This window comes from Perognathus longimembris, chromosome 22 (assembly GCF_023159225.1).
Source record: "Perognathus longimembris pacificus isolate PPM17 chromosome 22, ASM2315922v1, whole genome shotgun sequence".
NCBI classification, from domain to species: Eukaryota; Metazoa; Chordata; class Mammalia; order Rodentia; family Heteromyidae; genus Perognathus; species Perognathus longimembris.
This window is the reverse complement of record NC_063182.1, coordinates 3256827-3282887: the sequence shown is the minus strand read 5'-3', so window position 1 is coordinate 3282887 and position 26061 is coordinate 3256827. Positions and strand designations below refer to the sequence as shown.

The 26061-nt window shown below is 35.9% G+C and overlaps 1 protein-coding gene and 1 long non-coding RNA gene across 7 annotated transcripts in view; one reads left to right on the top strand and one right to left on the bottom strand.

Moving 5' to 3' along the window:
- Positions 1-26061, top strand: part of Tcerg1 (transcription elongation regulator 1) — a 52493-nt gene that overhangs the window by 10319 nt on the left and 16113 nt on the right. For 2 of the 6 annotated variants that reach the window (XR_007208632.1, XM_048331101.1), the window contains exons 5-15: positions 3860-4102; positions 8156-8218; positions 9687-9887; positions 10764-10876; positions 11679-11767; positions 16439-16599; positions 18230-18286; positions 18433-18499; positions 19566-19616; positions 20960-21095; positions 21896-21985. Coding sequence is in view for 5 of the 6 variants with exons in the window: in XM_048331101.1 (XP_048187058.1) it covers positions 3860-4102; positions 8156-8218; positions 9687-9887; positions 10764-10876; positions 11679-11767; positions 16439-16599; positions 18230-18286; positions 18433-18499; positions 19566-19616; positions 20960-21095; positions 21896-21985 (1271 nt within the window). In the remaining variant the exon portion in view is untranslated. The remainder of the gene's footprint in view (positions 1-3859; positions 4103-8155; positions 8219-9686; positions 9888-10763; positions 10877-11678; positions 11768-16438; positions 16600-18229; positions 18287-18432; positions 18500-19565; positions 19617-20959; positions 21096-21895; positions 21986-26061) is intronic. The other 4 variants (XM_048331102.1, XM_048331105.1, XM_048331103.1 and 1 more) reach the window with 3 other exon arrangements.
- Positions 16270-16535, bottom strand: LOC125339824. The gene is made up of 2 exons (XR_007208633.1): positions 16398-16535; positions 16270-16361 (listed from the first exon to the last, which is right to left on the bottom strand). It is a non-coding gene; the product is annotated as an uncharacterized LOC125339824 (long non-coding RNA).

Below are 26061 nucleotides of genomic sequence, written 5' to 3'. Positions count from 1 at the left end.
CCAAAGATTACATCTTTTCAAAAAGGGTGCTATTCTATAATTAATAGATTTCCAGGAGTGAAGAGGATGAATTTGTTTATTCATTTGTTATTATAATCATATAGATGCATATGTATATTGCCACTTGTTCTGAGGCTGATCCCCAAAGTAACTATTTTGCTGAATTGTTATGATACCACACTGGAGATACATAGCTTTATGGGATGATTGCAATTTGTATTGCCTTACAATCTGGATAATGGGTAAGACAAAAATGCCCCGATAACGTCAGGAAGTTGTGAATTAAAAGTATAAGAAATATGTATATGTGAGATATTTAATTGTAGTGAATTCAAATTTGAATTTATTTTATTGGTTAAAAAAAGCCATATCATCCAGAGACAATTTTCATACACCCTTTTTATTTTTTAGATAGCCTGAGGGAGACGTAAGAAGCAGGAAAGTAGAAGCAGTGCTTTACAATTTTGTTTTCTTTTATATAGCTAGGGTAAATTTGGAAGTACAGCTATTGTACCAACTAGCTGATTAAAGTTTTTACCTTCTTATATCTTCTGTACTTCCAAAACCTTTGTGGCAAAGCGAAAATTGCTTGTGGTTTATGGACTACCTGTGGTGATATAGCAGAAGGGCATTAAAAAAACAATGCAGTTCCATGTGGAAGTTCTTTGTTCCTTAAGTTTTCTTCCTGTTTATTCCTTCTTTGGGAGGTGCTTATACAAATTTTTAAGTATCCTGTGTATGTCCTATTTCTGTGTCAGAATGTTCCATCAGTAAAGCTGGTCACTAGGGATTATAAACTATTAAAATACCTTTTACTATTTTTCTCATTGTTATTCAGTGATTAGGAGGCCTTTGTTCTAAAAACAAAATATCAAAATCATGTCCCCTTTACTGCTTGTAAACATCAGGTTTGATGCTAAGTATTTCTAGTATCTGCTTTTATTTCACTTGATTCATATAGAAGTGTCATACTAGTTTCAGTATTTGTCTATGCATTACGTATAGTCAGTCACATGTCTTTCATTTAAGGTCTGAGACTAGATCAGTAGTATATTTTGAGGTATAGAGTTTTGCTAGTTATTTTAGCAAATGGAGTTAGGAATTTACTCACTAGTAGGCATCATTTCCCGATTTCCCACTTAATTCTTTGTTTTTACCTTCCTCTCTTGACTGATTGCCACTAATCAAATTCAGAAGAGCTTGTGCTGGAAAGTAAGAGGAGAGGTTGAGCGAAGACTTTCTGACATCTGCATTGGTGGCATTTCCACTTGAAATTTCATATGCTACTAAAAGAACTATCCTGGCAGTAGTACTTTGGATCATTATCTCTTAAGTATTAGATTTCAAAATACATAGACTAAAATACAGATCTATGAGTATGTGTGAAAAAGTTAGAATGTTAACATTCTAATCGCAGTTGTGCATAAGCTTATTTTGTGCAAGCTCATGAAAAGTGATCATGAAATCTGCCTCTCAGAGAAGTTGGGAAGAATAAATATATTTTTAGCCATTATAGTAGATTACAAATGCTATATGTTTGGGACTGGGCAAATGTTGCATGTATTTTGTATTTTTCGCGATGTTATAAAATTATATTAATGTGATACTGTACCCTAAGGCTAGGTCTATGCTAGACCAACAATTCATTCCTGGGCCCCTGAAGATACTTGTTTGGCCCTGCTGTCTATTTAGCCAAGGTGAGTCCCTCATTCACAAGTATGAAATTGCTCACACCTTCCCAGCCTAAGTGAGTTTTTCATTTTTAGAAGATGCAAACAGACACTGAAAGGCCTTATTGTCCATTGGAGTATACTTCTAATTAGAATTCAAGTTGCTTACACATTGGGAAAGCAGCTGTTTTTATTTCACTTAATTTGATACATTCATTCTTAGCTCAATATAGGAAGAGCTTGACACTTCTTTTTTTTTTTTTTTTTGGCCAGTCCTGGGGCTTGGACTCAGGGCCTGACCACTGTCCCTGGCTTCTTGCTCAAGGCTAGCACTCTACCACTTGAGCCATAGCGCCACTTCTGGCCATTTTCTGTATATGTGGTGCTGGGGAATCGAACCCAGGGCCTCATGTATACAAGGCAAGCACTCTTGCCACTAGGCCATATCCCCAGCCCCCTTGACACTTTTCTTTACATCAAGAAAAAAATGAACTTTATTACCAATGAATTGCCAAGATGAATTTTATTTTGGAACTGGATGAGTCATGAATAAATAATCTAAATGTTCTGTAACTTATGAGAACTAGACTTTTTAAGTGTGAAATGTGGGTTTATCCTCTTTTTTTTTTTTTTTTTTTTTTTTTTTGTCTTGGGGCTTGAACACAGGGCCTGGGTACTGTCCCTCAAGGCTAACAGAGCACTCTACCACTTTGAGCCACCGAGCCACTTCTGGGTTTCTAGTGGTTAATTGGAGATAAATATCACACGGGCTTTCTTGCCTGTGCTGGCTTTGAACTGCGATTCTCAGATCTCAGCCTCCTGAATAGCTAGGCATGAACCACCCAGCTTCATTTTGGTTTTAAATATAACTAGAGATGAAATTTTTTTTGTATGCAAGCTCTATGTTTAATCTTTTTTTTTCTTTATTGTCAAAGTGAGGTACAGAGGAGTTACAGTTTCATATGTAAGGCAGTGAGTACATTTCTTACCCAACTTGTTACCTCCTCCTAGAGATGAAATATTTTATTTTATTTTGCCAGTCTTGGGGCTTGGACTGAAGCCTGAGCACTGTCCCTGGCTTCTTTTTGCTCAAGCTAGCACTCTACTCCTTGAGCCACAGTGCCACTTCTGGCTTTTTATGTTTATGTGATAATGAGGAATTGAACCCAGGGCTTCATGCTTGCAAGGCAAGCACTCTACCACTAAGCTTGTATTTCCAGCCTGAAATATTTTATTTTTGACAATTAAAAATAACAAATTAGAGCCCCAAGTTATTTTGAACTTCACCTTCTCCTGGTCTCACAGTGGAAACTTGACCTTTAATTTTTTCCCCTGAGTATTTAATACCTCGTGGTTAGTTCTCTGCCTGTCTTTTTTTCCCCTATGTTCTTTTCTTGGACAATTCTGGTAATGTCATTGGTTTGCCCACCTCTTATTCCTTTTCTTCTTACACATCTATCAGGTTAATTCATCAAACAAATGATGCTTATTATAACTTTTCCATATAGAACCCTTTTAGTCTGCCTTCATGAACCCATGCAAATAACAAGAATGCACTCATAAGAATTACAATCTCTAACAAATCATATAGTAAAACGTGAAAGGCATACCTTGAGGTAACTGTAAGTAATATTGATGTGTATTCAAGATCATTTTCTTTACATAAGAGGTCCTAGTTCCTGTCCAGTTAAGTTGAGACTCCCTAGCCTTTCAAGGCTTTCTGCTTTTCTGCCCTTGACCTACCTTTCCAGCTGTAACTCTCTAGTTTTGTTGGTATGCCTAATGTTTCCAAACAATTCCTTGTTGGCTCTCTACTCTGTCTTTGCTCATCCTTTTTCCCCACGTGGCTTATTATTTCCCTTTCCCTTTTTGAAATCTTGATTTTTTTTAAGGCTCAGCATCCCATTATAGAATTTTCTGAAACTTCTCCACAACTAGAAGTGGTTTGTGGATATAGATTAATACCCTGATACATTTATTCTGTTTCACTTTGTATTGTAGTTACTTTTCTATATTACACTTAGTTGACTTTTTCAAACTTCAGGAAGACAGGAGACTTTTTGACAAGCTTCTTGCAGTGCATGGAAGGGGACCCCTAGGTGCTTACTGAATGCGTAAATGATGTGTGACTATAGTATAAAATGGTTTTTGAAGGAGTGATACATGTTCTTGTTTTTATCTTTTATCAGCACCCACAACACAAGATCAGACCCCAAGTTCTGCTGTGTCAGTTGCCACGCCTACAGTTAGTGTCTCAACTCCTGCTCCTACAGCCACACCAGTGCAAACTGTTCCCCAGCCTCACCCCCAGACGTTACCTCCTGCTGTTCCTCACTCAGTACCTCAGCCAGCGGCAGCCATACCTGCGTTCCCACCAGTAATGGTACCTCCGTTCCGTGTTCCCCTTCCTGGCATGCCAATTCCACTTCCAGGTAAACCATCCGATTACAGTAGTCTTTCCAGCTTTGTTTTCATATTGTCAGTAGTTTGTTCTCATGTGTCTGTTGCATTTGAAATTTGCCTTGAATCTCACCTGTTTGAAACGGTTTTGAAAGATTCATGGCTAATCAATATTTTCTCTTAAGTTTTGGTAAATGTTTTTTTTGTTGTTGTTGTTTACATGTCTTAAAATTAGAGTCACACAACTACAGTATGGATAATAGCCTCAAGTGAGTTAAAAATAGTTATCTTTTGTGTAAATATGTTCTTAATACAATATTTAAGGAATTGAGTTTATGAAGTTTAAGTGACAAGTCATAATAGCTTGCACAGATTGATTTATACATAGTCCACTGTTGTAAGCACTTTACATATATTCATTTCTTTAATTTTTCTCAACCATCTTATGAGGTAGGTACACAGACTAATTATTAGGTACACAGATTAATAAATTATTAGCCCAAGCACATAGCAAGTGAGTGTTGGTGTTATGATGTGACCCAGTGTCCTCCATATCTAGATATCCAACCCTTAATTATCGCCTGCTGAGCAGAAAGTCTGAGTCACTCTGTGAACAAATTCATAGGAAATAGAAACCAGACAATTCCCTTCTAACATTGGTGAAGTGTATACTATGCATCATGTTAAATTTGGTAAGGTGAATTTTTGAACCTTGCTGTTTTGTGAGAAATTATAAAGAATAGAGGAGGATTAAGACTTGTGGAGAATTCTTGCTATAGGGATTAGATAGTAATAGTACCGGGCATTCTGCTTTGAGTTATTTGCTGTTGTCATGCATTCATTCCATCCTTGATCCATGATTTATTCTTCTTGTGTTATAGATTGAAAATGTTGATACTGAAAAGAGGTCAAGTTCATAGGCCTACATTAGCATTAGCAAGGATGAAAAGAACATTAGCTTCTAATATCTCAAGTTCATAATCCTCCACCTATTTTAGTTTCTGGGTAAAAGTAGAGTTACAGTTATTTCTTAGATCTGCACACATTTTAATGATTGCTGTTGCTTGAATTGTCTTCTATAAGTACTTTGAAAGGGACACTTCTAAATATCTTGGTAACAAAGAAACCAAAAGTTTTAAGAATTCATAGTTTTTATTTGGACAATGTTTTTTTGTTTTGTATTCGTCCAAGGGCTTGAGCTCGGAGCCTTGGTCTTGTTATCCCTGAAGCTTTTTTGCTCAAAGCTAATGCTCTACTACTTGGGCAGTGGCTCTACTTGTGGCTTTTTGGTGGTTAATGGGAGATGAGAGTCTCACAGAATTTCCTGCCTGGGTGGCTTTGCCCCACCATCCTCAGACCTCAGCCTCTTGAGTAGCTAAGATTATAGGCGTGAGCCATTAGCACCCAGCTTGAAAAACCTTTTATGCATAATTGATGTTGTGTTCGGTAATTAAACGTCCCATATGCAATACTTGTGAAACTCAAATCATTTTAAAATGAGAAAAAAATTTTCTCTAATGCTAGTAGAGAAAGTTTCTAAGTTAATTTTTGGATGAGCAACTGGACACTTTGTCTGAATATGATTTTTATAGGAAACTCAGTAACAAATGGAGAATAACTTGTATTTGTCTTAATTTCTTGAACTCTTAGTCTGCTTTAGGATACTGCTTAACGACCAGGTTGCTAGTTGTGTAGAGAGAAGACTTACAGGTAGCCTGGTAGTTCTGTGGAAATCTATTGAAAAGCTGTCATCTGGAAGGACTTTTACTCTAGGTTCTTCCTAGGTTTAAAGAAAGGATCAAAGGGACAGGATATTATTTCTGTGGAAATTGGAACTTTTTTTTTTTTTTTTTTTTTTACAATACTCCATCTGTAGTTGAATTTTGATGCTACACACATTCTTTCCTGACTCTTGCCCCATCACTTAAAAACAGGTTGTTGTGACCATTTGAGCTACCAAATCAAATGGCATATGAAGGCATTTAATATTATAGCAGACACTGGTGGCATTTTGTAGGTCAGAATTTGAATTGGGTAAGTTTTAACATTTTTTTTTTTTTGCCAGTCCTGGATCTTGAACTCAGGGCCTGAGCACTGTCCTTGGCTTCTTTTTGCTCAAGCTAGCACTCTACCTCTTGAGGCACAACTCCACTTCCAGCTTTTTCTGCATATGTGGTGCTGAGGAGTTAAACCCTGGGCTTCATGCATGCTAGGCAAGCACTCTACCACTAGGCCACATTCCCAGTCCAGTTTTAAAGATTTTTATCCAAGATACAACGATTTGGGAGCTGGAATTGTAATGTCTTAGAGAAAATCACATTAATATTTGCTTACACTAAGGCATTTCTGATACTCATTCATTTTTCTCATTTCCCCTTTTAATTCAGTCCTACAAAGTGTTATAGGGAAAAGACACTACTCACAGTTCTCCCCAGACCTTTGTTTGTTTTTTGCATAACAAGATCGTTCAGGTTTTTCCTCTTTATTTCAAGTAAGTGTAAAGCTGAACAGGAACAATTAATGTTATCTTGAAGCCTTAAACTATTTGAATCAGCTTTGTCTGTCTCTAGTGAGTCTAATTAAGTAATTGGTAGACAAGATGAAGGGGAGCAGTGGAGGAAGGAATAAAGGGTGGGATTTGAGACCAGTAAAGTTGGAATAGAATTCTATAATTTCAGCTTTTCAACCAAAGTCTTACTTGGAATTCAAAAACTTACTGTTGTTGGCACCAGAATTATTCAGAATACCAAATAAACTTTTCTAATAGGAAAATTGGACAGTTTCCCTTTTTAAAAAAACATTAGGGCCTGGGCACCCCTGCTTCACACAGTCCTGGCTTTTCAGGTGCAGGATCTACTGGAGGCATGGCTCAAGTGGTAGAGCACCAACCATGGACAGAAAAGCTGAGAGAGCAGTAGTGAGGCCCGGGCACCAAAAATAAATACACACATAGACACATAATAGATACATAGATAGATAAGGAGGCAAATGCTGGTGTAATAGACCTGGTAGGCCTGCAGGTGGCATTGTTTGTACTAATTTAAACTTAAGTGATATAAGTTCCTTCACCAGATAAATTCAACATTAGGGGAAATAAATCTACATGTGCAGCTTTACTCAGCATGGTTTTATAGATAGTCCAGTGCTGCTTTAGTTTAACAAGATCAGTAGAAAATTTAGCTCTAATATGGTTTATATTAAATAGTAATTTTATATCAAATATATATCAAGTAGTCATCTTAGTTTGCCAGCTTTTCCTTTTATTCTCTTAATGCCATTATAACATCTTGATGAGTTCTCAAGTTCTTAAAACTATATGTAATGTTCTCTTAATAGCAGTGGTTTGTTAGCTTATGATAGAAGTGCCTGCTGTCAGCCTGTATATGTATATGTATGTATGTGAACACACACACATACATGTACATATATATGTATACATATGCAATATTAAGTAGCCTGTTTTCAGCCTCAGTCTGTCACTAGTGTCCCAAGTTACAGTGATTCCCTACAGCAAGGCATTAAACATGGATCTTTGTCATTAGTTAAATACAGTTCTCTCTCCTTCATCTTTGCCTTTCTTTTGCCTGGATCCATCTTATACTTTGTTTTCTTCTTATCCTTCCCACCCTCTTCCTCTTACTCCATTCCTGCTTCCGTGTAGTTGAGCCTCATTCCTCAGTTCCTGCATGTAGTTTCAGCTTAACAGCCACATAAAGTATCTTGCAGTGCCATGCTGCGTTTGCGTTTCCTGGCAACAGCAGCATGCGTTTGATGTCCTGTTGGAAAATGTCCCATGTTAGGAATTTGTTACAAATGTGTAATGAAGGGGTTATCTTTCATTACATTTAAACTCTAGAGACTCCTTTTAAGGATCAGGGCTGGTAGGTAATTGATGTTGTAATTTAGAATTAGTATCATTAGATTGGACACCATTTCCCACAAAATGTCAAAATTGATTCCATTCTTGGTCTTTTTCATTGGAAGTAACCTTCTAAATTGTAGTGGTAAATTATTTCCCTGAATCCCAGTGGTAGCCGACATACAATGGCAGCTTTCCAACCTGTGCTTGCTTATCCATTTTACAGGTGTAGCAATGATGCAAATAGTCAGCTGCCCGTATGTAAAGACAGTCGCTACCACCAAGACCGGTAATTTTTAAAACCATCTTAGTTTGTTTTGTCTGTAAGTTGGCATGGTAGTGAATGTTGTTGTTTATCCTTTTGTTTATTTTTTTGCCCTAGTGAGTGGATATTTTTATATATATATACTTTTTTTTTAATGAGCAGTTTAAATACAGTTGTCATATTTGACCAACACTTAATTTTCCCAATTGCCTGTAGTATTAGATTCTTTGGTTCACAAAAGCGAATAAGGTCAGATCACTTTATAACTTAATTTATGTAATAAGTGTAAACAACTTCATTCTCATATTCATAACATTTAATTTTATTTTTGATGTGTTTTTAAGTTAAATATAAAAAATCATATCCATGTGTAAAGTGATGTGATTATTATGCTTGCATGCCTAGTGAGTATACGTGTCAATATGTGTGTATAGGATACTTTGTATTTTGAAGCCATCTAAGATAACTTTATATTCAAGTATTTGGTTTTCAATTTAGATTCAGCTATCCTTATTTTTGTAGTAATATATAGTTTTGCTTTATTTAACTTTTTTGTAAAGTACAAATTTGGCCTGTCTTCAAAATTGCCAGTTGTAGTGGTATATACCTGCAACCTCAGCACTTGGGAGGCTAAGGCAGGAGTATCAAGAATTCAGTGAGTGGTTGGGCTAAATAGTTAGTTAGACCTGTCTTAAACTAACCAAAGAATCCTGATTTCTTTTAGGAAGTGTATTTAGCAGTCTGTCTGTTTAGCAAGCTGTAGGGATAACTGACTTTGTCATTTAGATTTGATAGATTCAGTCATTTTGCTTTACAAGTGACAATTTTGTTCATACCTTTTTAAAGTATTTAAAAGTAGGAAATAATTTTGTCTCAAGGATTAATATTGAGTAAAATAGCTTGAATGTCATTGTTTCATTAGAATTTGAGAAATCGCTCCATTGCCAGAGGGTCTTTTGAGAGCTCTTTTTTTGTTTTTGGCCATTCCTGGGGCTTGGACTCAAGGCCTGAGCACTGTCCCTGGCTTCCTTTTGCTCAAGGCTAGCACTCTGCCACTTGAGCCACAGCGCTACTTCTGGCCATTTTCTATATATGTGGTGCTGGGGAATTGAACCCAGGGCTTCATGTATACGAGGTTGAGAGCTCTTTTAATTGGCTCTTAGTTTGAGAAATGTCCTGATAAAAATGTGTTCACATTTGTTAGTAGAGAATGTACCATGATTTTTGGTAGTTTATGTTCAGACTTCATTATAGAGGAGAACCCAAATTTATGACTTTTCTTGGATTGATTTCTGCTTCGAATTGAATATTGTTATTAGAGTTTAAAAACCAAGGAAGTAGAATTTAATACTTACTTTTTTTCTATGATCTTGTTCCAACTGATCGTTTCTTTGTTACTATTAATAGGAAGACTTAGTTGCTATCTATTATAGAGGTTTCTTTTGTATTATCGTTAATGCTTGGGCCTCACTTTGTATTATTCCTTTTTTAGGTGTATTACCAGGAATGGCTCCTCCTATCGTTCCCATGATACACCCCCAGGTTGCCCTTGCAGCGTCACCTGCCACTTTAGCTGGAGCAACAGCAGTTTCTGAGTGGACTGAGTATAAAACGGCAGATGGGAAGACATACTATTATAATAATAGAACCTTAGAATCAACCTGGGAAAAACCCCAAGAGCTAAAGGAAAAAGGTAGAGTCGGTTCTGCTTTTATATGGTCATTTTTCCATCTGCAGAAATCAATTCACTTATGTATACATATAATGCACATATATATATACATACTTTTCTGTTATGTCGAGTTATGTAATTTTTGTTGTCCTTATTGAGGATTGACAATACGGATCAGCAAGGAATGTGTGTTTTGTATGTATTGTAAAGAAAAAAGAAGTAAGGCCCTTAGAGGCCTAGATGTAGAAGACTCATAATTTTCTGTACCATAGCTCCCATTTCTATTTCTAATTGTCTTAGTAGTCATGTTTGCAGCAAAGTGTATGAATGCTGCAAATGATATATGAATGACCTGGCCAATTTCCTGATCATATCAGCTTCAAATAAATGGTACTACAAAAGGATGTGGCTTAGCAGTAGAGTGCTTGCCTAGCATGCGTGAAGCCCTAGGTTCAGTTTCTCAGCACCACATACACAGAAAACGGCCAGAAGGGGCGCTGTGGCTCAAGTGGCAGAGTGCTAGCCTTGAGCAGAAAGAAGCCAGGGACAGCGCTCAGGCCCTGAGTCCAAGGCCCAGGACTGGCCAAAAAAAAAAGCATTTTAGCTTATGTGTAATCTTAATGACTGAAGAGGCTGACAAGGATTGAAGTTTGAAGTCATCCCCATCAGAAAAGTCTTTGAGACTCATCTCCAATTAATCAGCAAGAACTGGGCTGGAGGTGTGGCCAGCTTTGAGCTTGAAAGCCTAGCCAGTGAAGTCCTGAGTGCAAGCCCTGGTACTGGCCAAAAAAAAAAAAAAAACAAAAAAAAACGAGCAACTAGAAGTGGAATATCTTACCTTTCAAATCTCTGAAAGTTCCTTAAAGTTACATCAACTGAATGACGTGTTTTTAACAGAAAAATTAGATGAGAAGATTAAAGAGCCAATTAAAGAGCCTTCAGAAGAACCTCTGCCAATGGAAACAGAGGAGGAGGACCCTAAGGAAGAGCCTATAAAGGAGATAAAGGAGGTAAAAGGGCCATGACCTGCTAACCTGGGATCCAGCTGTGATTGGTACAGTTTACTTATAATTGAGTATTTCATATATTTTTAACTAATTGTTGTAGGTTTAATCTCTGAAATTTTAGGATGCTTTGATGTTTCTAAACCAATTTTTCCTTTGAAAGGTGACATGGAACCAGGTAGGGTCCATACAGTGACAATGATCTTGGGTCAGAGCATTGATGGAACATAATAAGTATGAAGAAAAGAATATGTATTCTATTTAGTAGTGTGCTGAATCTAATCTCCTGACTTGTAGACTGGTTCAGGTTAAATGAGAAGTGCCACTTCATATTTGAGCAGTATTGGTTGTATTCTATTTCTCCTCCCAGCTGTCATCCAGGCATAGAATGATAACTTTGTAATTCCAAAAGATTTTTGGTTTTTGGAACCTTGTTTCCTTTAGTATAAGGACCCAGTGGTAGCCATGGCTCAGTACTAGGACACTTAGGAGAAATAAGTAGCAATTTTAAATGAAGAGGTCTCCTAATTTTGTGTAATTTAGTTCTTCATTTCTTCCTGTAGACACATACATGACTAGTGAATTTGTAAGATAGGACCAGCTGCTGCTGGGTTCTGCTAATATGCACTTCAGTTCTTTCAGAGGGGCAAGGATTAAAATTTTTTAAAAAGAAATTCCTGACCAGGTTTCCCCTTCCTGTCTTAGTGACTAGTATATTCATTGCACTTTGAGACCTTTGTAATGATTATTTAGTTTTGTTACTTGGTGTTTTTGTTTAACTAAATATGAACAATATTATTTCCCATAGGAACCCAAAGAAGAAGAAATGACTGAAGAAGAAAAAGCTGCCCAAAAGGCAAAGCCAGTGGCTACTACTCCTATTCCTGGTACCCCGTGGTATGCACTTAGTCAGTAGTTTTATTCTTTGATCATGCCTTGTTATTTAATTACTTTTTCTTTCTATAGGAAGGATAAATAAATTAAAGAAGAATCTGTCAGATATACTTATATCCAGTTTATATTTTAGTTCTTGTTTCTTGCACTGGGCATTTCTAACCTTAAATCCAATTGCTATAAGTTTCTTCCTCCATGGTACTGTCCATTATTGTCTACTGTTCAGAGTTCTGTACTTGAACTACCATACAATACTGAATCTTATTTCTTATTATTTAAAACATTTTAAATTAATATATAAAATTTAAAATTTAACCACATAGTAGGGGTGTAAGTTTATCTACCTGTGTTTTGGGAAGACACACACACACACATGTATTTACACCTCTAGTATGAGATTACATTATAGAACAATGTGAAATTATGTCTTTTTAACTTAACTACTAAATCAACTGCTTTTTCTTTTCTTCTTGGGCTTGGTTTTTCAATACACAGTTAGGTCTTATTTTCCCTCCTTTTTCTTCTGTCTGCTCATATCAGTTATTCCTTTCTTGTTCCAGCTTCATCTTTGTGAGGGTGGTACTGGGTCTTAAATTCAGGGTCTTGAGTTCACCACGTTCTATGTAGGACTCTGAGTCATACCTCTAGGCCTTTTTTTTTCTGGCTGTTTTGAGATAAAATCTTGCGTTCTGTCTAGGCACATGCCTGGGCATGATTCACCTATGTGAAGTTTCCTGTTATAGCTAGGATAACAGGCATGAACTACACATCTCTAGTTCTCTTTTAGGAAAGAGTCTTGGACTTTTTTTTACCAGGCTAGTTAGTGTCATTTCAGCTTCTCAGCCAGGATTACAGGTATGAGCCACCAGCACGGGCTGACATTTATTTAATCCCTATATAGTATGCAGTTTCAAATGAGTTGGTTGTTTCTAAAGTCTTGTAATCTATAGATTCCATTTCAAGCTTTCTCTTCTTGCCTTTTTAAAAAACCTTTGTCTAAAGTCTTTTGGGTACTGTTTAATAAGATCTTCCATTTCTGAATATCTTATAAACTAGTGAGTAGATCAAAAGGTGAAGTCAGTTTGAAGTTTAATCTTTTGATACTAGTTTTCTCAAAATGAAAGTGTTTATGTCTATGTCTATCTGTGTATGTGTGTAGGGGGGTTATATTGATAAACATTGGTAGTGATTACTGCCTATATCAATGGTTTTTCAACAAGGAAAAATTTTGCTTCTCAGTGGATATTTGGTAATCTTTGGAAATGTTTATTTTATCCTTCTGTCTGTCTATCTGTCTACTTGATCTTGGTTTTGGACTCAAGGCTTAAGTGCTGTCATGAGCTTTTTTGCTCAAAGCTATCATTCTGCTGCTTGAGCCACAGTTCCACTTGTCTCTTTTGGGGGTGGTTAACTGGAGATAAGAATTTCTTGGACTTTCCTGCCTGGGCTGGCTTTGAACTGTCATCCTCAGATCTAAGTAGTTAAGGTTATAGGTGTGAGCCACTGGAGCCTGGTTTGGAAATATTTTTGATTGTTACAACTTGGAGGCTATTAGGAGCCAGGGATTCTTCCCAACATCCTACTGTGCACAGGCTCATTCTCTAGAAGAAAAGTTTGACTCAATTCTCAATAGTGCAAGATTGGATCCTTATGTCAGTAATTGTATTGTTGTTCTCTAAGTTTATTAACTGAAATACTTGTAGAAAGATACTTCGCCTAGTCAGTGTTTGTTCTTAGAGATACAGACTCTAGTGGAAAGGAGAACCATAATTTCTAGAAATAAACAGCAGGTTTTTGTATTACACATAGACTTAAATATTTTATGTCCTTATGCCTTACAGTTATTACTTCAATTAGTTGTCTCATCTTGTTCTCTTTAAGGTTGGCTCCTTAATTATAGATTTTTTGCTACAATTTCTTTTCTTTATTTGCCTTTTTATTAGGACAGAATATTTTAGGCTTGCTGTGTGAATTTCCTACCTCAGACCTAGAATTAGTTGTTTCTCCAAAGTGTCCTAGTTTCTTTTACGGGAAGTGGCATAGGACAGAGGACATAGTGTGACAATCTAGGGGGAGTTTTACTATTGAAGTAGTTATTTTAGATCTCTTTGGTAGAAGCAGATAGAAGATAATTGAAAATACAGTATGAGTTCATACCATCATGTGTCATTTAGGTATGCTGAAAGATTTTACCAAACCAGATCCTCTATCTCATACTCATTTTAATATTCTTCATTTCTCAGTTTCATGCATAATGTTCTCACACACAAGTCACAGAGTATCAGTGCCAACACTGCCACTATTAAAATGGTTACCAAGGCAGTTTGAACCTTTTCTTCTTATTTTATGTGTAGTTCATAGCACTCTAGTGTTATGTAGTCGAATGATTATGTTTTAAAGATTTTTGGCACTGTTGTTTGCTTTTTAGTTACTATACTAACTTGATAAGCTCATTTAGGAAATAATTACAGAAAATATGTGTGTAGTACCAAAATCAAAGTTACAAAGGTTTTGTATTCAAATAATAGGTTCCAAAGAAAAGCTAGTAACCAGACTGGGCAATGGTAGCATAAGGCACTGAGTTTAATATGCAGTACCATAAAAATAGCAACAACAACAAAGGGAGGAAAAGAGCTAGTAATGAACTATAAATTTTCGTGGTTTGGGATTGCATCTGTTTTCGGGTGTGAATCTGTCCTTAGATTGCCTAAATTTTCTTTTACAGTTTATATGATTATTGCTTCTCTTCATTTCCCGCCCCCCCCTTTTTAGGATACTCAGAATTTGTATAACACAATCTCTTGAATGTAGTCTCCAAGACTCTGACCTGTACTATATAGCTGTGGCTTTGAGGTTTTTTCCCATTGATACTCCAGCTTTTATTATTTTATTATTCATGTTTCCTCTGACTTCTTTAGCTATCAAGGTTTTTGTTCTTTGTTTTATTTTTAGCTGCTCATCTTGATTTAGGGACTGGTTTTCTTGAATTTTATCCTATATGGTTTCACAGAGGTTTATTTATTTTACTTACTTGCTTATCTGTTTACTTATCTACATACTTATTTGTTTGCTTATTTACTTACTTATATACTTGGTTACTTATTTCCTTATTTATTTATTTAATCACTTACTTATTTGCCCGCCCTGGGGCCTGAACTCTGGGCTCTGTCCTGGAGATTTTTGCTCAAGGCTAGCAGTCCACCACTTGAACCACAGCTCCATTTTCAGCTTTTTCTGAGTAGTTTATTGGAGATAAAGAGTTTCATGCACTCTCCTGCCTGGACTGGCTTGGAACCCTGATTCTCAGGTCTCAGCCTCCTGAGTAGCTAGAATTATAGACATGAGCCACTGGTGCCCTGTTAAGCTTGTAAAATATGGGTATGCGTTTTTCCTTTTATCAAATGGAGAAGTCAGAAGTTTGCTTTGTTTGTTTTGATGTACCCACATCTTTCTTTCTGGAGATACTTTATTGCAGTTTCATAGTTTTTCTGAAGTTTTGTTCATTCTTTTTTGTCTTTTGTTCTTGTTGTTTTCCCTCTATCCTTCAAGTGGGATAATTATTGATCCAAGTTGTAGTTATTATTTATTTATTTATTTTTGCCAGTCCTGGGGCTTGGACTCAGGGCCTGAGCCCTGTCCCTGGCTTCTTTTTGCTCAAGGCTAGCACTCTGCCATTTGAGCCACAGCGCCACTCCTGGCGGTTTTCTGTATATGTGGTGCTGGGGAATTGAACCCAGGGCTTCATGTATGGGAGGCAAGCACTCTTGCCACTAGGCCATATTCCCAGCCCCATATAGTTATTTTTAATTAACAAATTTTGTTTCATTAATATATTTTCTGCTTCTCCACTATTTTTATTCATTTCAAATTTTCTTTTAATCACATTGAGTCTAATTACTGCATTTATAGTCTTTGTAGTATATGTCACTTTTGGCTTGACAGTTTTTGATTATCTGACCATAAACACTTGGTTTCTTCTGATGGCCTGTTAGCCCACCTGCTGAAACTAGGAACAGCTGTCAAGGTAGAGCTGCAAGGGGGGGGTGAGGAATAGGAAATTTACTTCCTTTGAAACTGCTGCTCTAAATTTTGATTGTTTTCCACATTTTTGTATATTTTTGAAAAAAATGTTACAGCCTCCTCTTACAACTTATTTGTCTTTTTTTTTTTGTCTGAGTTTTGTGGTTTGAAAACCAGGCCCAGTGGGCTATAGTTCCTTCTAATGCAATTGGTATTCTCTTAGGTTTTGTACCAGATATAATTAGATATTAAAGGTTTTAGAGAAGATTACATTTGAAAGGTGATTTTGGTTATATGGTGGAAGTAGAGCTATGGTGTGTTCATAAAACCTTAGAACTGCTTAGGTAGCTGCACAATATTGCCTTTATGTTAATTTGGTACTGTCATTGAGTATTCCAAACCTGAGCAATTCCTGAGCAATCTTCATAGATTACTTTGCTTTCCCTGGTTTCTCAACTTACAGTGCTGTTGCTTTATTTATTTTTACCTTAGGCTGTTAGTTTTCTTCAGTTAAAAAGGCCATATTATATTAGTTACCTAAACTCTTAGAAGTAGGAAAATGTCTTCCCTGTTTCCTCTCCTTTTGACAAATTAAGACGCGAGTATAAAATACTTTTGTAACATAGAAAAATAATATTGTGAATCAATTCCTAGGTGTGTTGTTTGGACTGGTGATGAGCGGGTCTTCTTTTACAATCCCACCACCCGTCTTTCTATGTGGGACCGGCCTGACGATTTAATCGGAAGGGCAGATGTCGACAAAATTATCCAAGAGCCCCCACATAAAAAAGGACTGGAAGACATGAAGAAATTAAGTAAGTTTTAGGTTAGGAATTTATGCTCTAATTTTCATGTTATTTCAAGGATGGAAAGTATGGAAACCATTAGGAACACCTCATTTAAAAACATAGCCTACTAGAAAATTCGAGTAAGGTTGTATTTTGTAGAATACATACATTTTAACTTAATACTTTCGTTAAGATCGTCAGTCTATGATGCGTTGGAAACTTTGTTGTTCATGCTTATTAATACCACTGAAATGCCCCCCCCCCAGCGAGCCTTAAGAATGTTTTTGGATGATATTTTTTGTGGTAATCAAAACTGTACAGATTCTTTTTTAACTTTTTAAGTAATGGTACAGAGTATCTGCCATCCAACAAAGTTGGATACAAGGTCTCTTGGTAAATGTTCTGTGGGTTTTCTTAATTTTTTTGTTCACTAAAATTTTAAAACTAGATGATAAGCTTTATTTTCGGGAATAGAGAGGCATTTGAATATTAAGAGAGGTTTTAAAAACCTATACTTCATGTTCAGACAGCACTTCAAAATACTTAGTTTATACCTGCACATATATGTATATTTTGGTGCTAGTCCTGAGCCCTGAGGTTTTTTGCTCAAAGCTATCGCTCTGCCACTTGAACCATAGTTCTACTTCTGGCTTTTTTTTAACTGGACAGAAGAGGCTCACAGACTTTCCTGCCAGGGCTGGCTTTAAAACTCAAGCCTCAGATCTCAGCTTCCTGAGTTGCTACGATTGTATACATGAGCCACTGGTGACAGGCTATACATAATTTTTGTTGTGTATTTCTTATTAGGCAGTTTCCCATAATACTGATAAGATTTTGCTTTCATAGACCACCTGCCCCCATGAGAAGCATGATAAGTAAATAATATTTCAGATTTACCAAATCCTAATACAATACTTGTGATTGAGAAATTTACTTGGAATGTGTATATATGGTACTAACATTTTCTACTTGTAATTTCCACATAAGAGGACTATTTCCTACCTAAGGCTCAAAGATGCTAGGCATCTATGTTTTCCCTTTCAGCAGTATTGCTTATAGGTATGATAATACTTTATAACTACAGCTACTGAATTAATTACATCAAGAGCATATGTGATTTGCTTCTATTTTTCAAATATTTTGCTCATTTATTAACATGCAGCATGAGAGTACTGCAAAGTGAATTAGGAAGTATTTTTTTTTTTTTTTAATGTGTGGTGGTACTGGAATTTGAACTGAGCCAGGGTGCTTCCTCTTAGTTAGTTTGTTCAAGGCTGGTGCTTTACCACTTGAGCCATAGCTGTACTTCTTGTTTTTTGCTGGTTAATTTGGCAAGAATCTCTGGATTGCCTGCCTGGGCTAGCTTCCAACCATGATCCTCAGATTTCAGCCTTCTGAGTAGCTAGGGTTGCAGGTATGAGCCACTGGTACCTAGCTAGGAAATAATATTTTATACATTTGTAAAATTAAAGTTCTAGAAATAAACATTTCAAAATGTTGAAATTTTAATGTAGGGGGAATATATATATGTATATATATATAATTGTTATACTCTTAACATCTTATGAAAGAAGTAGTATATGCAAACAGTGTTTTAAAAGAAAATCTTGTAAAATATATGCATGTAACTTAATAATATTTGAAATATTTTTGCCAGGACATCCGACCCCAACAATGCTGTCCATCCAAAAGTGGCAATTCTCTATGAGTGCAAGTGAGTGAAATAACTATAAACAGAAGCTTAAAAAATATTAAACTGCAAGTGTTTTAGTGCTGATTTGCAGAAGGATTATTGCCTAAGTAGTTCACAAATTACTTGATGTTTTTATTCAAAGTTTTGATTAAATTTTGTTTTAACAGTTAAAGAAGAACAAGAATTAATGGAAGAAATGAATGAAGATGAACCTGTTAAAGCAAAAAAGCGGAAGTAAGTAATACAGTTTGTGCAGTCTCAGGTAGATTTACTTCTTCAAATTTACTAGGTTATCAGTGCATTTGGAAGGGACAGCCAATATGTATGCTATTAGAAGACAGAAGTCATGATTGCTTTCTTACACTTGATATTTAAAGCTTTGTTTTATAGTGTAGCAATGGTGTCCCTTCTGTTGCTAACCTTGAGAAAGGTTTGGTTATACAAATATATTTAACTATTCATATATATTGTGAACACAAAGAGTCTAAGGAATTCGTTAATTCTGTAATTTAAATTCTGTAATTTAAATTTTATTTAGAAGATAGTATTTTTTCCTTTAATATATACCTCCAAATTCCATTCCAGAGATCTCATAAAAATTGACATAGACTTCTCTTCCTTTATACTTGTGATCTACCTAGTCCTTGAATCTGGTCTCTATTGTCTAGTTTGGACTTAATCCATGAGCTTACAAAGTGCTCTGAGAGGAGACAGATAAAAATAGAATCAGTAGCATGACCAGAGTTGAATAGAATATAGATGTTTACTTATTATGGGGAGGTGGAAAGTTTGGGTAGAGGGTTGGGGGTGTGTGGAGAATGGGACCATTATTTAGCAATACAAAAGGAAAATCACTTCCTTTTATTAGGGACTGATCTTCAGAGTCCCAATTGGAAGGGGGCTGGTTGAATAAAGCCAAATTATGGCCAGGAAATAAGTATGTCAGCCCTTACCTAGGGTGATTCTTTTGAAAAATATGTTTATTGACAATGTTTAAAAAAATTAAGATTCTAAAGAGAATCATTGTAATCTATTACTTTGACACAGCTAATCTCATTTTTACAATTGGCTTTGTAGTTCTTGACCAAAAATATCTTTATTAGTTGTGATTAACCAGCTTTATGTTCTTTTTAAAGAATTCTAGAATAATGTATTTGCTTTCTTAATTATTATAAATGACTGTGTTCATTCTGTTTATGTACCATAATTTTGGATGTTTTTATGATGTTAAACTTTTAGGTTGTTTTTAATTGTTTGTTCTTATAGACAACTCTGTAAGGTTTTTAACTGCTTTTATCAGGAGAATGTCAAAGAAGTCCTTTATGTGGATTGCCCGAGCTTCTCTATTTAGGTACAAAGCTAAAAGCCTATTTTTTCTGGCTTAGTTTTTCTTTTATTTCTTTCATTGGGATAGATAGTGATAGTTTGTATTGTGAAATTTTCATTTAGTATAATTCTGTAAAGGTTATGTGTTCTTATTATTGTGTTTCTTGGATGCATTTTAACTCTTTAAATAGTTCTTAAGTTATTTTTAATAGGTATATTGTTTGGCAAATTGCTTTTATCTGTTTGTTTTGTACACATCTTAGGTCACAGACTATCTCGCTAAGTTCCTGCAGGTCATAACTTTGTCTCCTGTTTCTTTGGTTTCATAATCCCTAAGTTACTAATTACCTCTCACTTAGATTTATGGTTGAGCCTTAGTTGTAATTAATCTCCTAGGCTGCCTGTAGTTCCCTATAGTAGCATGCTTTGAGTTTCCAGTAAATTTGTGCAGGGAATGTGAACCAATGCACTTCAGAAGTTCATATTTAAGAAAGACGATCTAATCAGATACATTAATGGTCATTGAATTACCTTTTTTGGTTATTTATATGAGTAGTCTTTTTTCCATTAATGCCTATGTTTTTAGAGGTTCCTTGATTTCTTGTTCACAATCTTATCTCACTTGAGTGCCACATAAGAAATAGGTCTACCCTTAGCCCCAAGATATATTTTTGGAAGAACAAGAAATAGTTTAGTTATTGATGAACAAGTTCTCCTATTACTACTTAACTACTCGTGGGCCCCTGTTGCTCTCTGGGACCTGTCATTCAACTTAAATCTCAACTTATCACCTAGAAAGTGAGTAATCACAATATCAGGTAGGTAAGGTATACATCTCACATATCCACTTGGCTAAGCTAGCAGATATTTTAATTTTATTTTCAAGATAAATACTCGAGATTACTAAGACTTTAACACTGTCAATTTTATTAGATTTTAAAAGTATTTTAGGAATTTATAATATAAAATATTTTAGGACATGCTATTTTGTTTATTGTTTCAAGAGCTAAAAATATTCTGTTCAGTTCTAACAGCGTTTATAAGCTAGATGAGCTTGATGAGCTAGCAAAGCTTTTCATTTTAGTAAGCATTCGCTTTGTGTGTTAACTAGTGTCAGAGAAAGACAGCTTTTATATGTTTTTTCCTAACAATATGGCCGTTGTAATATCAGAAACCTGTAATTATGTTACTATTAGAATGAAAGTCTTATTTCTTAGAGTTTATTTGGAACCCTCACTATAATTTGTTTTTGCCAAAAATATGCTGCTTAGTAGCGAGTGAAAAATCCAACTGATTTTAAGATTTTAGTCAGGTTTGCTATTCATGGGTTGTCTGTGGATGCCTTACGTTTCGTCTTGTTTTTTGTAGGAGAGATGATAATAAAGACATGGATTCAGAGAAAGAGGCCGCCATGGAGGCTGAAATTAAGGCCGCCCGAGAGAGGGCCATTGTCCCCCTGGAGGCCCGGATGAAGCAGTTCAAGGACATGCTGCTCGAGAGAGGGGTCAGAAAACACTCTTTGGGGGAGATATTTCTGTTTTGTATAAGTAATATAAAGTATGTCTTGCTAAAAGGTCAAACCTAAGGTTAGTGCTCCTCTGGTGGGAGTGGGTACGGGTACACTTTGAAATAACGATGACACGTTTCTCCACTGGCCTTGCCACGGAGTGATAACACCCTAGTTAACTAAATGCCATTTTACTGTCCTGCTAAGTACAAATAACACTTAACATTTGTTGGGTCATTTAATTTTGGTGAGTCAAATAAGTATTAACATTACAGAACGGCGGATTACTTCGGATAGGTAAGGTATATATGATTCTTTTCTCAATATTGTCAGAGTTCCTTCTGGGTAAAAGAGGACTGATATTTGTATGATTTTGTTAGAACTTGAACATTTCAACTTTCGGGTTTAATTCACAAATTCGCTTGAAGAAGTAAACCGTTCCGTTTTAAATCGCATCATTTTTCACGAGGTGGGAGCTTGTATGGGAAGTCAAAATGTGAATCTTCAAGGCTTTTTCTGATGTACTGGTTTTGAAATGTCACACAGTAGTGTTTATTTTAATGAGTAATTAAGTATGTTATTTCTTTATAATATTGAGAATCTTCACAGCCAATTAGTGTGGAAATTTGCTATTGCTAGTCTCCCACTGCTTGTCATTTATTAGTGATGGGAACTTCAGCAGTGTCGTTTTTATGTCTCCATTATAAACTGATGTCCTGTAGATTTCAAGCAAAATTATGACCTTTACATTTTTAAAGCAAACTTAATTATGAGGCAATATATTTTGTATTTTAAAGGTGTCTGCTTTTTCAACATGGGAGAAGGAGTTGCACAAGATAGTTTTTGATCCTCGGTACTTGCTTCTCAATCCTAAAGAACGAAAACAGGTAAAAGAAAATGCAAAATAACTGTTGTAAGGAAGGTATATGCCTTGGCAACATGTCTTTTTTTTCTTTTCTTTTCTTTTCTTTTCCTTTGACAGTGTTAGGGTTTGAATTAATGGCCTTGAGCTTTCCAGGCAGAAACTTTATCACTTGAGTCATGCCTCAGCTTTTAGCACTATTATTATTTTTTTTCTTGAGACAGGTCTGGCATTAAACTCAGAATCCTCCTGCCTCCACCTCCCTAGTGCTGGGATTATAGGTAGATGCTGTCAAACCCATCAACAGCATAGTTTTAAAGAAAGTATCCTCTCTCTCTCAGTAGCACTTTGCAGTCTTATGTCTTAGAGTTAATTGTGAGGCTGTTTAGGCTTTTCTGCCTCAGAAGTACTTGGACATTTAGGATGTGGCTGATTTTGTGCCTCTGCCTCATAACACAGTGAGGTTATGAAAAAGATGGTTTTAAATTTTATTTATTTGCTTTTTGTTGGACAGATGATGCAAATTTGGAGTAGAAAACTTAACAGAATAAAAATGAGTGAAAAGGAAAAAATACCTATATTTCTACCTACCACAATAGACCACTGTTTAAACACTTGGGGTTATAGGCTTCTTGGTTAATGCATACCAACCTGAACATACAGATATTTGAGTGTATATATTGTAGATAGTGCTCAGACATGTTGGTATCTCATATACCCCATATATGCAAAGTTTACATTGCAGTATTAATTATGAAAGTATGATTATCATAACCTTAGAGTCCTTGGTGAACTGGACTTGCATGAACTAGAGTTACCTTATTACTAAGCTGATATTCCCATAATGATTCAGTATAACTTTGTGGTACTTACTTTTTTCTCTAAAGCATTGTATTTCCAACTTACATAAATTACTTAACTGAACCATCCTAATTTCTGTAAACTGGTGAGTATTTGAACTTCTTACTATGGTGCTTTTTTTAAGCTGAAAGATTTCATTTGGTAATAGTAGTCTTCAATATTTATAAAGTAATGATTGGAATAATTCTCAATTTTGTGCTAATTTGCACGCAGGCCTAATTTGTAGGTTTTACTGAAGAAGAAAATATTTGTAGTGTGTCAGACATAATATATTTTAGCACTTAATCTCACCCCATTACCTATGCCAAGGTTATAGCAGGAGGCTTAGTTCTGCACTTTACCCACTTGCATTGTATCAGCAAGTTTACCTCTAAAATGTTTTCTAACCTCTAAAGCAGCGGTTTCCCCCTGACACTCATCCGAGCCACCATGGTCAGCTATGACCTGTGTAACCTCCTACTTAATCTCTCTCCTAACAGTTCCTCCCTCTTCCATAGAAAGCCCTCAGACTAGTACGTTTATGAGGGATCAAATTAAGTCAGCATTCCCATTAACTCTGTTGCTCCCCATTTCATTTAAAAGTGCCTGTGTGTGTGTGCTTGGGTCTCTCTGTATCTCTTATATTTATGCATTGATGCATTTTAGCCACACTAACCTTGACATTCTTTGTATAACGGTATTTCCTATGCTCTCTGCTACTTCATTCCATTCAGGTATTTTCTTGTGTCTCTTGATCCATCTGTGTAAATATTACCTTTATCTTTATTTTCTGTCTAGCTCACATAGTTCTCTGGGTTTTGTGTTATTTTTTGGTACATCATGGATCGTGCATCTCTTACTGGAGGCTATGCAAGGGTGGGAGCTTTGTTCCATCCTCTGTGTGTAGTGTCAGGAACAGGGCCGAACCTGAATAGATAGCCAGAGAACTTACCTACAAACCTCCATGGCTTATCCTCATGGCACTAAAGTTAGAATTTCTGTCTGAATGAAATTACACCTAAGGTATTAAGAAATAATGTCCTTCCCTGATTTGGAAACATTCTGCAAGCTAGTGGTGATTACTTTCTTAATAGAATTTCACTTAAAAAGGGAGAAGTATCCTAGAGTAAATCTGTACTTGAAGATGCTTAGTCCTTTCAGGTAAAATTATTTTCTGAAGACTTCAGGGTGGGAAGTGAGAGGAGGATCAGGCTGACATTTGGTATTGAAGGGTGTGTGTGTGTTTGTGTGCATACACATATACATGGGTACTTGGTCTTACTGCTTATGTGGGGATGACAAAATCAAGGGGAAACCATCAAAGTGCTAGGCTACACATTTTGCTTCGTAATTTTATATCTGAAGTTTGTGCTTTGATTTAAAAGATGGCAAATTTCACCGGAAATGGAAATGCCTTAATCTAAAATTGTATCTACTTCAGTTTGTCCTTTAAAGTTAATCTATTTACATCTATTTATATAGGTGTTACAGTTTGCATCTTAAGATAGATTTATATTTACAGGTATAGATAGATGTCTATACAGAGATTATATATAGAGACGTGTCTATATAGAGAGATATCAGAGATAAATAGGTATCAATATATAGAGTTAATCTATAGTTTTGTGTGTGTGTATATATATATATATATAAAACTAATTAATTTAGGATTTTCCTAAATTTAGGATTTTAATCTGGTTTCAGATAATAGGTCATTGAAATGACCTTGTTTCCATGTAGGATTTTAGGCTCTAGTGTATGTAATAGTTCAAGATAAATTGTGTGTTTTCAGAATTGACTTGTTTGAGCTTTGTTTTTGTGGTGCTGGGGTTTAGGGGCATGTTACTTAAGCCAGCAGTCTGCTTCTTGACCCATGGCTTCTTCCCCTCTTCCCTCTTTGTGTGATTTTAGAAGTAGGTCTGTTGAACTTTGCCTTGGCTTGACTCAAACTCATGAATGGTCCTCCTGTCTGCCTCCTGAGTGAGATTACAAGTAGCTGTCCTCAAAACATTTTTTACTGTATATTGGAGCCTTTTAAGATTGACAGTGTTACAGTATGAACATTATCAACACAATTACTTAGACCATTCATTCATGTGGTAACTTTAATTTTGGAAAAAAACCATACATGTGAAAAGGCTAAAAATTATTAGTGTAATTTTGCAGTACAAATATAGTTAGTTACCGAGATCAGAGAATGGAGTATTTCTACCAGTACCCCAGCAGTTACCTTGAAGGACTGACTAACCCTCTAATATGTATTTTTACTTATGTCTCTAAAGAGTAATCTAGGAGTTGCTTTTAATGACCACTTACTCTCATAGTACTAAACGTTTGACTCATGAGTTGAAGTTACAGTTGCTTAAAATAGACAACATATAGCCATGAGGACAGAAGTAAATAATTAGGAGACAGTTTGGTCTTGACTGTCTTAAAATAGAAAACTTGAAATTCTGACAGCTTAAGAGAAAGATAATGTAAAACCCAGTACATCTGTTCTGAAAAGGCAAAGACAGGAAGGGTGTAAGGTTTAAGCCATTATTGGCTACATAGCAAGATCCTGTCTCAACATACCTCTCCATTAAAAAGGTAATATAGAATTCCCTCACAGTTTTCATGTCCTCTAATGATTTTGTAAACAAGAAAATTTGTAGGAGGAAAGGAGTAGGAAAACACTGCCAGCATATAAATATTTTTCATATGATTTATAGCAGTGTTACAGTTTAGAGAAATGATCTTGAGGATTTTGAAGATATCACTTTGCTGTCAGCTTTTGTGTATTTGAAGCCATCCATTTTCTGCAAGTGTAGGTTCTCCCCTATTCTTAGCGTTCCGATATTCACTCTTGATAGGTGTGAAGGAATCCTTTCAGTATGGAAACTAATATTTTTTAGTTCTGGGAAATTCTCTTGATCTTTTCATTTTGTTTCCTTTTTAAGGGGCTTTACCACTCTCAACGTTTCTGATGTTTTAAATTTTTCATTTCTTCCCTTATTAACTTCTGAACTTTTTCTGATTAGAGCTCTGGTTTTCATCTTGGAGAGTTTCCTCAGATGTCTTATAGCCCTGGCCTCATAATTAGGAGTGAAGCACTTAAACATTGTTGGTCACTTTTAGCATCTGGGTGTATAATCATGATTTGGTGTTTTTCACAAGTCTCAACCAGAAGCGCTTTTCCCCCTTGGACAAAGTTTTGGTTGTCACAACTGGACGGAAGTGGTGGTAATGGCATCTAGTGAGTAGAGGTTGGTGACCTAGTAC